This window comes from Parambassis ranga, chromosome 9 (genome assembly GCF_900634625.1).
Source record: "Parambassis ranga chromosome 9, fParRan2.1, whole genome shotgun sequence".
In the NCBI taxonomy this organism is placed as follows: domain Eukaryota; kingdom Metazoa; phylum Chordata; class Actinopteri; family Ambassidae; genus Parambassis; species Parambassis ranga.
The window spans coordinates 7,993,666-8,006,028 of NC_041030.1; the positions used below are offsets into that span (position 1 = coordinate 7,993,666).

A 12,363-nucleotide genomic window follows, 5' to 3' on the forward strand; every position below is an offset into this window, starting at 1 on the left:
ATGTGATCACATTGTTTCTGGGAGACAGTGAAGCAGCAGGAGGCCGCTTATCAAAGCAAACATCTTCCCAATTATGTTTGCTGCCCTGGAGTTGGGCCTATCCAGGCAGTTAGGCTGAAGTGATTCATAGATGATAGAAGCAGCAATCGCTTCAAATAATGGCTTAAGCAAGACGTGGCTGCATCTTAAGTTTATTTAGTTTTTATTTTATATTGCAAGTTTGTTGTTTGCTAAGATTTATAGCTGGTGGTGGCAGGAGTGTTCAATGAAAGAGGATCCTCCTATTCCACCATTTTATCTTCAGTTTATAGAATAGACTCTACTAAAGCCCTACTTTTAAACAGTTGGCCAGTAAAAACACATATACAGAAAAAAAACCTAAGCTTACCATACTGCCTTTCATTATTCTGTTCGCTGGGGGGTGTGCACGCCTCCCTCAAGAGGGCATGTGGGGTAAACCAGGATTGGTTCCGTCTGAACGGTGATTAGCGCATGCAGGGGGACCCTCATTGCTGCAGTTTTTTTTTCTGTTTTACAGCACAGAGAGCTGCAGGTATATAAAGAAGCTGCCCGGGCTGCTGGGAGGAGGCAGAGAGAAGCTGCAACATGCCTGTGACTCAAGTAGGACTCCACCAAACCTTATCAACATCACCCACAGGTAAGAAATGGGAAATGAAAAACTCTACTCTGTTCTCTAGCAGTTACGTGTTGCGTTATGTGTTTTGTAATCTGATAGATGGAATACTTAGGTTATAGTGAATGTAGACTGAGAGGCATTAAAAAGATAAAACATTAAACATTTAGATTTAACCATGACTTTTTTTCTGCATGCCTCTGTAAATGAAAAGTGATAAGTCAAAATATTTATGATCAAAATTTTGACATACTGTCAACTTCTAATCTATTGTTGTCCTAATCCAAACACTAAAAAGAAGACAAACAGAACTTAATAAGTATATATTATAAATATGTGTGTGTCTGTGTTAGTGTTGGGTTAAATGTTGTATCTCTGTATATAATGTACAAAAATGAATTGCTTGATCAAAGCTTCACAGTGTTTTGCCCTGGTCTCTAGTCCTCTCAGTCCACATGAGGTCCACTCACTGTTCAGAGCCAGCCCGACTTTGTGGTGCCACTGGTGACCCTTGACCTTGTGGCGTTACTCTGCTGACAGTGCCAGTATCTCATTTCACACTGTTTCTGTTTACTTCACAGGGCTTGGATGGCATCTTATGCACAGAGATACACAAGAATAATTGTTCTCATTCTGTGTGCCAGATATTAACTTTCACAATCAAGTGTTAAACACACAGACAGACTGGCTTCTATTTTTTGTCTCTTTTTTGTAGAGGGGAAACATGCCAACAAGAGCTCCCAGCCTGGTAATGGTCAAGAGCAGGACTATCAGGGTTCAAACCAGGACAGCAATTTAAACACGAAGATCCTGCCAGCTCCAATCCCTGACCCCCCTATTCTTTACACTAAGGTACAGTAAGCTGCAAAAAACAGGACAATTTATCTCTTGACAAACAGTACAAAATGTCCTCATCCTGTTATGTATAATTTTACTGTATCATCTGGTCTTTGATCTGTTTATAACTGGTTCAGGTGTCCTCTAATATGGGTTTGTGTGACAGTGGTGTAGTAATTTAGATTTTGTGGTTTATATCCTCAAATTTAAATATATGGTATCTGGTTCTAATTTGAAAAGAATAATAATTTAATGTGATGAAACACAGTGAATCTAGGAGAATATTCACTCATTTATATTTCCTTCAGTTACAGTCATTACATGAGAGAGCATGCAGATGAAGCTCATAAAAATATCAAAGCAGGCAGAACGACTGCTGCTAACAGTCTGTTATTGACTCGATCAGGATGAGAAGAGTTTGTGATTCACTTTTCTGACTGTCATCTCAGCTGTTCATCGATAATGATTGGCATGAGTCATGCAGCAGCAGAAAGATCCCTGTGTATAATCCCACCACAGGGGAGCTGCTGTGTGAAGTGGAGGAGGCTGACTCAGTGAGTAATTACACATCATCGGTGTATCATATCTGCTTTTATAAATACAAATGAACCAGAATCTGTAGCGTTTTGCTTCCCTCCTCTGTTCTGAGGGGGAGGAATGTTTCTTTATCCCAGTCAAAGGTCTAAAGTGTCATTTGTCACACAGACCAAAGCACATTTATGATATTGTCCTTCTCAACTCAAACTTCTCATAGGAAGATGTGGACAAGGCAGTGAGGAGTGCCAGAGCTGCCTTCCAGATAGGATCACCATGGCGATCCATGGACGCCTCAGACCGAGGTCGTTTACTCAACAGACTTGCTGACTTAGTGGAGAGGGATCAGCTTCTCCTGGCAGTGAGAACCATTCACAACTGATTTGTTACCATAAAATGATGTACAATGTTGTACAATGATCGCTGTGTTTTTATTTGCAGACGCTTGAGGCTCTGGACTGTGGCAAAGTGTTTCTCACAGCATATTTTGTAGATCTGATGGCAGCAATCAGGACTTTGAGGTATTACGGTGGCTGGGCCGACAAGATTCAAGGCAAAACAATCCCTGTTGGTGAGTTATTTCATTTAGATTTATTTGATACATCAACATAAAATAAACATGAGTCACTGTCCATGTCTTCCTTTGATAGATGGAGCTTATTTTACTTACACTAGACATGAGCCCATTGGAGTTTGTGGCCAGATTATTCCTGTGAGTACAAAGATGATATACTTTAGACAAAACATTCAAACTTGTTTTATCTGTAGTTAAATTTTTTTTGCCCTACAGTGGAATTTCCCAGTAATGATGTTTGTGTGGAAGATTGCTCCAGCTCTGTGCTGTGGGAACACTGTGGTCATCAAACCTGCTGAACAGACCCCATTATCTGCTCTGCACATGGCTGCACTCATCAAGGAGGTACTTGCAATATTACAACCATAATCTGGACAAAAGCCATAAACTTTGACATTGTCAAGACCTATGTAGCTGTAAAAGTAGAATGACTTGTCTAAGATTGTGTCACAGTTAATGATACTGATTTGCAGTGCTTCTCTCCAACTCTCTGTGCTCAGGCTGGGTTTCCTGCAGGGGTGGTGAACGTGCTGCCGGGTTATGGTGAGACAGCAGGCTGCGCCATTTCCCACCACATGGACATTGATAAAGTGGCTTTTACTGGATCCACTGCTGTTAGTATAAACAGTATCTTTTTCAGGAACACTTTTTGTTTTACTGTGATGTCACTTTAAATCTTACATCTCTGTAATGTGTTGCCAGGTTGGAAAACTCATCCAAAAGGCTGCAGGTGAAAGCAATCTGAAAAGAGTTACACTAGAGCTTGGTGGAAAAAACCCAAATATTGTTTTTGCAGATTGTGACTGTGAGTATGTTGTAAAGCTTCATGTAGTTTAGTGAAAAGCTTTTTCCCCAGCATGTAGGATAATCTGCAAAAGCTACAATTGCAGCATAAAACATTACCAACTAGCTGCAGCTTTCACGCTTTATGTGTCCATGTCTGTCTTGCAGTAGAGCATGCGGTGGAGCAGGCCCACAGCGGTCTGTTCTTTAATCAGGGTCAGTGCTGCTTGGCTGGATCCAGGGTGTTTGTAGAGGAACCAATCTATGAGGAGTTTGTCCGTCGCAGCGTAGAAAAGGCAAAATCTAAAGTCCTAGGAAACCCACTTTCACCAGGGGTGGATCAGGGACCACAGGTTGTTGCCGTGTTTGTTTGACTTCTAGGAAATAGGTCAAACCTAAAGTGAGACAAAATAATATGAGCTGCTGTTTCCTGCAGATTGACCAGAAGCAGTTTGATAAGATACTGGAGCTGATAGAGAGTGGGAAGGACGAAGGTGCCACGCTGGAGTGTGGTGGGTCTGTGTGGGGTCAGCAGGGACTTTTCATCCAACCCACGGTCTTCTCAAATGTCACAGACAATATGCGCATTGCCAAAGAAGAGGTACTCACAAGATGATCTCCATCTTTACTGCCTCTTTGTTCTGAATTTTTGTCCTTCCTATTAAATTTCTCTGTCTCAGATTTTTGGTCCAGTGCAGCAGATCATGTGTTTCCGTAGCATCAGTGAAGTCATCCGGAGAGCCAACGACACGCAATACGGCCTGGCAGCAGGAGTGTTTACTAACGACATTAACAAAGCCCTTACAGTCTCTTCTGCTCTGCAGGCTGGCATGGTCTGGTATGCACTAAATTTGTCACCAAAGTAAGTTACATTAGAGCTTTGAACATCTATTCTAATTATATACAATGTCTTTTCCCTAGGGTGAACTGCTACAATGCCATGAGTGCTCAGTGTCCATTTGGTGGCTTCAAGATGTCTGGGAATGGGAGGGAACTGTGAGTGACACCATAATATAATCTCTCAAGCAATAGCCTTTCACATTTATGAATGGAAAATGTTATGGGCTTGGAGAAGGACTATAAGGACTATATTGAGTTTTTGTTGAGAGCATAATCAGTGGTGTGTGTGTGTGTGTGTTTTATTTCAGGGGGGAATATGCTCTTCAGGAGTACACAGAGGTCAAGGCAGTGACCATCAAAATCTCACAGAAGAACTCATAATATTGTAGGACTTGTCACATTGTAATTAGATGAACTATGTGTCACTGCATGAACATTTCTGATGTCGAACATCAATTACTGTCATGTTCAGTATGTGTCTGTAGTGCACAGTAGGGCAGTCAGTATAGTGGTGTTCCTTAGTGTTGTATTATTTAGACACAGTTCAAATGTAACAGTATTTTAATAGACATCATACAAAAAAAGACAATTTACAAACTATTTACAGGGATTTCCAAATGAAATCAATAAAAGATCCATATCAATAACCAGTCAATATTGCACTGATTTCAAAGCAGTAAACATGACCCATAGGCTATTGGTATTATTGCTTTGTTGTAGCCTGTGTTGACATTGTTTGCCTACTAATAATACAGATAAAACTGCAATTTCTTTATCTTCAGGTAAAATCCCACAAGAATTAGAGGAAGACAGAGAGAAGACATTTCTGGCATTGACTATAATCAACTAATTAATTGTTATGTTTAAAAATATTCAATAAAATTATAAATCATTGATTTGCAGAAAACTTTACTGAATATGTGCAGATTTTTTAAAAGATAGATCACATTTTATTAACTAAAATGTCTAAAATGATTCCAGTGGCACATCCATCCTTCAGTTACGCTTGGGAACATTCATGCTTTGTTGTTTGTGGTGAGTTTGTATTGTCTGGATTTGGGTCAACAAATATTAATGTATCTTATTTCCTTGGAGGTGCACCTCTTCCTCTACCAGGGCCAGGTTGAGGCCCCCTGGTGTTTCCAGGAGGTCCTCCTCTTGGCCCTGGGGCACGGGTCACTGGTCCTCTGGGGTTTGAAGCAGCCAGCGAAACCTCCTTTTGCAGATTAACCCCTTTCGTTGCTGAACCCGGCTTCGTTTTAGGAGACTTGCTGCCCTTCTCAGTTACGACATCTGAGAAGACAGATGGAGAGCAAAAAACAAGCGGTGAGAACTATTGGCATGCAAATTGGCTAATAGCATTAACATTGTCAGTGTACCAGGTGGAGGTGGCTCTTCCTCGGTGGGAGGCGGAACAAGGGATTTGTTGGGCAGCAAGTCCTCCAAGTCTTTCATCACTTGATTAGTGCTGTCCTTATTGTTCCTGCGGTTCTTCTCCTCATCTCGAGCCTAACAGACAACAAACAAAACAAAAAGTCATTAGTTTGATTACATTTTAAGAGACTGCAGAAAAAAATGGATAAAAACTGACCATTTGCATCTTCTTCTTAAGATCAAGGTTTGCTTGTTGGTATCCTTTTGAGGTAGTGTTTAGGTAGTAGAGAGCCAGCCTGTTACACAGAATGCAGGTAAAAGTTATTGTAAACAGACACCACCAGGCCATGTTCTAACATGTTTCCATACTAGGCCAAAAAAGAGCCTAAACACCACCAAAAAAAGACGTCCGTGCATCTAAGTGTGCATCTATTTTTAATATGCATATATTCATATGCTATAATATGCCCACAAGTCTTCACTAAAATTGCACACATATAGCCTAAATGGAGACATTTGGAGATACAACACTAATTCACTCACACCATCAGCAGGACAGCAGGCATGATGAGTCCAGGGTTGGTGGCATATGTAAAAATATTCCCTATGAAAGCTGGTAGATCCTTCTCTATAGTCTCCATAACCACATCATACATCTTGTCCTGACCACTAGAGAGAAACATGGAAGAAACAAAGTACATTGTATTAAATCATTACTCATCTACCAGTATTAGAACATTCACCCTGTTATCAGTGGCTGTATAAATAAGCTATTAGCAAGACGCCACCATGTTTAGATTTTTTTATACAAATCTCCTAAACTCAGACAAAAATACTTTTTACCCTCTGAGCCTGAACTATCATCACAATCTGTAACATTAAACGATGTTTCACATTCATCACACACCCTCTCAGTTCTACTTTACTGACCTGAATGGCCCACAGTCAAATGACGGGGACAGGGTCATGATGGTGTAGACAACAGGCAGCAGGCTGAGGAACAGCACCAGCAGCAGCAAGCCCATGTAGAAATTGTTGGACCGCGAGGCCTTGAAAACTCGCTCATGAGGGACATTGCAGGCCATTACTGCCCAGCACTGGTAGTACATGGAGGTCAGGAGACGCAACACATTCAGGCCCACCAGACCTGGTGCATAAAAAGCTCCCATCCTGAAGAAACAATTCAGCGATGTTATCTCTGTATATCATCAAAAAGGCATCCGTGATCTAGATTAGATAGTTATTATAATCCCATTTACATGTCTGTAAAGACTCTAATTCATCCAGATTATGTTATACCGAGGCAGCTGGACTCATAGTTTTCTGAAGACATTTTGCCACTCCACTGAGTGCGTTCATCAGTTCTGCTTTCATTTATGAAAGCACCAGAAACAAATAGAACATCCGATTTGAAGAAGCAGACCCTCCACACTCATTACTGTGTTAATTGCAGAGACATTGGAGACAGACAACAAAGCAACCTGAGCTCAGCAGAGGGATGCCTATTAGCCAATCATTGATCTCATTAGCAAAACCCTGATAATGAGGAAAGATAGAGAAAATAAAACCAGCCATGTAGATGTGGGCAACTTACCAGATCATTCCTTGATTGAAGATGAGTCCCAGCACATTTCCACTGATGTCAAACTCTGCATACGATGGCTGGAATGAATGCAGAAACATGATTAGCATGTTCACTTGAATTAATAAACAGAGGTTCAATGCACTTTACATTGCTTCTGTGTGTGTGTGTGTGTGTCTCTCTGTCTCTCTCTCTCTGTCTCTCTCTCTCTCGCTCTCTGTAATTAAGTTCTCATCGTAGAGTCCTGTTTCACTCAATGTTTGGGATCACCTGTCTTGCCAGATGTCATTGTATGGTATCAGGTTGACTTGGATCCAATACACCCTGTGCTGTAATTAGCCAGAATAATGCACCTTCCTAAAATTCACATTCAGTCACTTGATTGGAAAAGTCAGTGGCACAAAGTTTAGCTGTACTGTATAACAGGAAAAATGTGAAATTTCATCAAACAAACAACAAGCAATAATGTGGAGACATTGTGACCCACTGACAAATACGGGCATGTACTCACAAATCCAGCCTCCAGGTCCCAGCACCAGCAGTAGTTCAGGAAGCGCACAGTGACTGCACGCAGAAAGTCACCAATCAAAATGGTCAAATATGTCACCTGTATGTCTGACACAGTTAGTTTCACAAATTCCTGCAATAAAAAGAAAAGAAAGACAAAAAGAAAGAAATCAGGCTTTTGGTCTTCTACTGTTTTCAGCATGTGTGTAGATTATACTGACTATTCCCACTGCAGTCTCCCAGCAGGGTCCTCTGACAACGTCGGCTGGGTCCACATTTGGAGGAGGCACGTTTGTTGTGTTGTAGAAGGAGCTGTAGTTGGCATAGTACTCGTTCAGACCCCATTCAGTGGCATTCTTGATTATCTTTTCTGATTCCAGCTAAGAAAGAGAAAACACATTTGATAAATTTTAATACAAGCCAAAACACATAGATGTAGGCTACAGTGTGAACTTGAGATTAATATAGTAAGTCATCCGGTTTTTACTGTAAATCAGTAAAACTTAGAAAAGGCTAAGTGATGCCCAGTGAAGGTTTTTAGCATGGAAGTGTGTCCAGTCCAGTGTACTATGGTAAAACAACAACTGTACCACAGCAGCACAGCAAAAGTAACAAGTAGCCTATATACAGGCACTTCTGTCTTACCTTTGCCGTGACCTCATCAAAGAGAGCAAAGAGAAAGGTGTAAAGGTTTCCTAGGAAGAGGGCAAAGATTCGTCCCAGCTGCCACTTAAGGGCGATACGAGGATGGTACTTTTCCAACTCTGCAATGGTTTCAAACAGAGGAGGGCACACCAGTCCCAGCAGTGACATCACAATCTCCACCTGAAAGGAAATTAAAAGTCTCAGCTGTCAGTTAGAAGAGCGAAATCCCACATTTCCCAGTTTTAACCTGCCTCATTCTTTTGAAGCCAGGAGAGGTCATCTGGATCCATCTTAGAAAATTCCTGAGAACGTTTCACCGCATAGTAGATGAGATACCCGCTCCCTCCAAGGCAGCACAGGATCATAAGATTAGCAAGAACTCGGAGGAAACGTCGAAGGTGGATGTTCTCATCTTTTTGGTTTTCCTGCTCATCCACAATGGATTCCTACAGCACAAGTATAATGTTTTACAGTTTTAGATCTCGCCAATGAAACCACCACACACACCTGCTCAGTATGTCAGTCTCATCATTTCCGAGAAGGCTTCTTGTATCTGATCCTCCAACCACACAACCACACACACACCTGCTAACCTTGAAGCTGGTGGTAATGGAGGCGTACTTATTGTCTGCAGTCTCAGGATTTCCTATCAGGTAGTCCCAGCTGGTGAACATCTTCCAACTAAAGGTGAACTCCCCTTCGTCTGCTCCATCACCTCCTTCATTTGCATTACGAGCCATCCTGAAAAGACAAACATGGAAAGAAACAATGAAAAACAGCTGTCCAGCATCCTCATCTGCATCATACAAATCTATTTTCTGTGTGTGTGTGTGTTGCCTACATTCTAACGACAACCATCAGGCTGTATCCAAAAATCCCGACACCCACAAGCAAGTACGACAGAGGCAGTCTGAACTTTAGCACCCCGATTGTTGGTGAGTTGTTGTAGTATCCATAGAACAAAATAGAGTACTTGCAGTATCCCTGTTGAAAATGTATGTAAAAACAAACTGGATATGTTCTTAATGATTGAACAACAGAAATGTAATCTTTGAGTGCAACATGTATGTACAAATCTATGGCAACCTGATTAATTGTAGAAGCCACCAATCTAAGCTTCATGCTTAAGGAAAAGTCAACAGATCATCAGTGCGTTTAGATTCAGGTCAGACCAGTTAATGAAGATTTCTAACCATTTGTAACCCATCCCATGATTTTATGTGTCATCCAGGTGTATTCATAAAAGGATCAATGTACAGTATATCAATGAACTGAACAAAGAAGCTGAGATCCTCACACCAAAGTCAAAGAGCACAGAGAAGTCCATGGCTGAGTCTTGTTCCTCTCGAGGGACAGTTTTCCTGGGAATGGAGCCATAGGGAAGGCCCATGAGCACCTGCACACAGAGAAGAGGTGTGAGAGAGCAGCATAGGTGCCATCTGTGAGCACGTATGAAGGTAAAAGGCCCTACCTCAGGCAGCACCACCAGGCCAAACATTAACCCAAACAGGACCAGATTTACACCATACATCCACCTCAGAAAAATAAAGTAGGATGCCACAGATGATCCAAAGTGACCTATGGTTAGAAAAATAGAGAGAGTAACAAATATATGGAGGCAGCTTATTAGGTAAACATTCAGAAAAATATGTGTTTTACGAACTCTCTACTTCCTTGATCTTCCTCTCCCAGGGGATACAGGCTGTTTTGAAGTTCTCAAAGTCACGTTTAAACTTGATAAATTTCTGGAGGAAAAAGGTTTAAAATGATAATTATACAAGTATCTTCCATGAGGCTCTTAATAACCACACAAAGAGAGCAGATTACCTTGGTCATCATGACTTTGAATGCATACAGCTTCCTGCCTCGTCCTTTTCCAAGAGCTCCTTCAAACTTTTCCACAAACTCCTGGGCCTCCCTGTTTGACCAATCAGAGAAGAGTGGTTAAAAACAAAAATTCAATCCACCACCACAACCCACCTCTGACACTCTTTGAATTAGTTAGTGTGACCAGGATGTACAAATGTCAGGTTTGGGATTAATTTACTGATTGATGATACATAAAGTTAAGAGCACGGCAGGAACACTTGGCAAGCCGGAAGTCAGTCAGCCACAACAGCATCCATTAAACAGTGTCAGGTTCATGAAAAAGTTAAAGCAGATCAACTATCATGTTGCGTTTCCACAATCTTATTGACACCGATCAGTACATAGAGGAACATACGCACTGACCTCACACATGCACACACACACACACACACACACACACACACACTAACCTGGCTTTCACAAGACAGCTAGAAGTGTTTACAGGCATCTCACATTGCACTGATGATGTCTTACTGGCTATGCTTGCAGATGTGTGTTTGTGCCCCTCTGTGTGTTTTCCTGAAACCTGTAGATTGTTCTGTTGTCATGGAAATGTGTAGGAAGAGCACACAACTTAGTGCCAATTTTTTTTGTCTTTACGATGGAACAGAAAACAGGCTTCAGTAGTTGATCTACTTTGTGGCTATCAAAGACTATCAATAGAGCACCGCACAGGCAAAGAGTGAGTAACAACCAGTTAGAGTAGAAGTTGAAGTTTTAATAACACACATCAACATCACATGTACAATGACATAAGTGATGGGAGACAATAAGGAGAATGCGCAAACGAAATGCAACATTTCAAAAATTAAAGATGAAGCGAATAACAAGGAAAACAGGTAGAGAATGTGAGCTAGAAGTCGACCACAGATTTAGTTTTTACTTGAGAAGCACGAGTCTCCTTTTCATGCGCCAGGGTTTGTTCCTTAATGTGGCGATCAGTTTCTTCTTCTCCTCTACCTGCTCTTTCAGGGCTGCGAGCTCTCCCTCCGACAGTGAATCCTCATCAGACTCACCAGAATCAGAAGAGCTGCTGAAGGGAAATAGCTGTCACTGTCAGGAGTCTAATCTAAACATCAGGAAGCAGCAACACACAAGAACACATCTGTCTCACTGAATACTAAGGATGAGCACCAATCACTTCCACCTCTCAAACTTACTTTCAGTTTGAATTGTTGACCAAAATCAGGATAAATTTCCATACAACGTTTGACCTTACATCAGCCTCAGTTGTAATTATTGTAATTATTCCTTTAATCTCCCTAAAAATAAGCCACATATGCCAGCTTCATATGATCAGAGTCTGTCAGGAGCGTGCGTGAGGCTGCATGGAGAGAGAAGACCATGCAGGTGTGTGGAGCGTGCAGGTAAGCGAGAGACAGCTCTCAGAGAATACTGCACCTGCTCAACTTCCCATTCTTCTTTTTCTTGTCCTTGTCACCACCTTTACTATCCCTTCTTCTTTCTTTAGGATTCCCCTTCTTGTCTTTATTCTGCTCCTCTTTCTCCTTCTTGGATACTGCTCCTCCTTTTTTCCTTTTTCCTCTGTCTTCTTCGCTCTCCTCATCACTATCATCTTTCTGAGCTTTCTTCCTGGAGACTTTTGATCCTTTGCTTTTCACACTCCGTTTGTCCTCCTCATCATCTTCGTCGCTATCTTGGGGCTTAGGCTTCTTCTTTCGTCCTCTTTTCTTTGGTGCCTCATCCTCTTCTTCCTCTTCCTCATCATCACTAACTTGTTTGGCTTTACGTTGTGGTTTGATTCTTCTGTTTTTGGTTCTCCTCCTGGCCTCCTCTGGGACAAAATGTTTTGCATTCAGTGACAACATAATTTATATTTTCTACATTGTCACAGCAAACATTTCATGGTAATATATGTGATAAAAGAGTAGCAGTATTTTTTGTTATTGTTCCTGACAGCTCACCTTCACTTCCACTGTCTAACACAGCATCAACGTCCATTCCAACTGGAACACAGGAATAGAAAAAGCACATATATTTAAATTACAAAGCAATCCTATATCTCGGTTTGTATAAATATGAGTCAACACATTTTTCTCACCATCTTCCACCTTAATTGCAGTATCGTTTTTCCTTTTTGGAGGCATTTTTTTAGTTCCTTTTGAGTTGTTTATTTACTTCTTTGCTCCTGTTAGTCCCTCTCTGCTCCCTTCAGAGTCTGCC

At 41.4% G+C, this 12,363-nt stretch overlaps 2 protein-coding genes across 3 annotated transcripts; one reads left to right on the plus strand and one right to left on the minus strand.

Moving 5' to 3' along the window:
* Positions 1-2,187: 2,187 nt before the first annotated feature.
* Positions 2,188-4,583, plus strand: LOC114441135 (retinal dehydrogenase 1-like). Its single transcript, XM_028413921.1, has 11 exons — positions 2,188-2,366; positions 2,447-2,576; positions 2,656-2,717; positions 2,796-2,924; positions 3,080-3,193; positions 3,282-3,384; positions 3,531-3,715; positions 3,799-3,963; positions 4,043-4,200; positions 4,284-4,358; positions 4,511-4,583. Exons 1-11 carry the CDS (start codon positions 2,292-2,294, stop codon positions 4,581-4,583), a joined length of 1,269 nt encoding a protein of 422 aa, XP_028269722.1. The 5' UTR covers positions 2,188-2,291.
* Positions 4,584-5,258: 675 nt separating this feature from the next.
* On the minus strand, positions 5,259-12,363 carry tmc2b (transmembrane channel-like 2b). 2 transcript variants are annotated; one of them, XM_028413649.1, is made up of 20 exons: positions 12,242-12,363; positions 12,105-12,146; positions 11,581-11,974; positions 11,063-11,209; positions 10,138-10,228; positions 9,974-10,055; positions 9,782-9,888; positions 9,608-9,706; positions 9,152-9,294; positions 8,904-9,051; positions 8,562-8,756; positions 8,311-8,490; positions 7,887-8,045; positions 7,670-7,798; positions 7,171-7,238; positions 6,507-6,746; positions 6,120-6,245; positions 5,794-5,872; positions 5,582-5,711; positions 5,259-5,495 (listed from the first exon to the last, which is right to left on the minus strand). In XM_028413649.1, the coding sequence occupies exons 1-20, from the start codon at positions 12,285-12,287 to the stop codon at positions 5,284-5,286; spliced, it is 2,817 nt and encodes a 938-aa protein (XP_028269450.1). In that variant the 5' UTR covers positions 12,288-12,363; the 3' UTR covers positions 5,259-5,283. The 2 variants fall into 2 exon arrangements, with proteins under 2 accessions (XP_028269450.1, XP_028269449.1); XM_028413648.1 differs by having other exon boundaries at positions 11,063-11,212.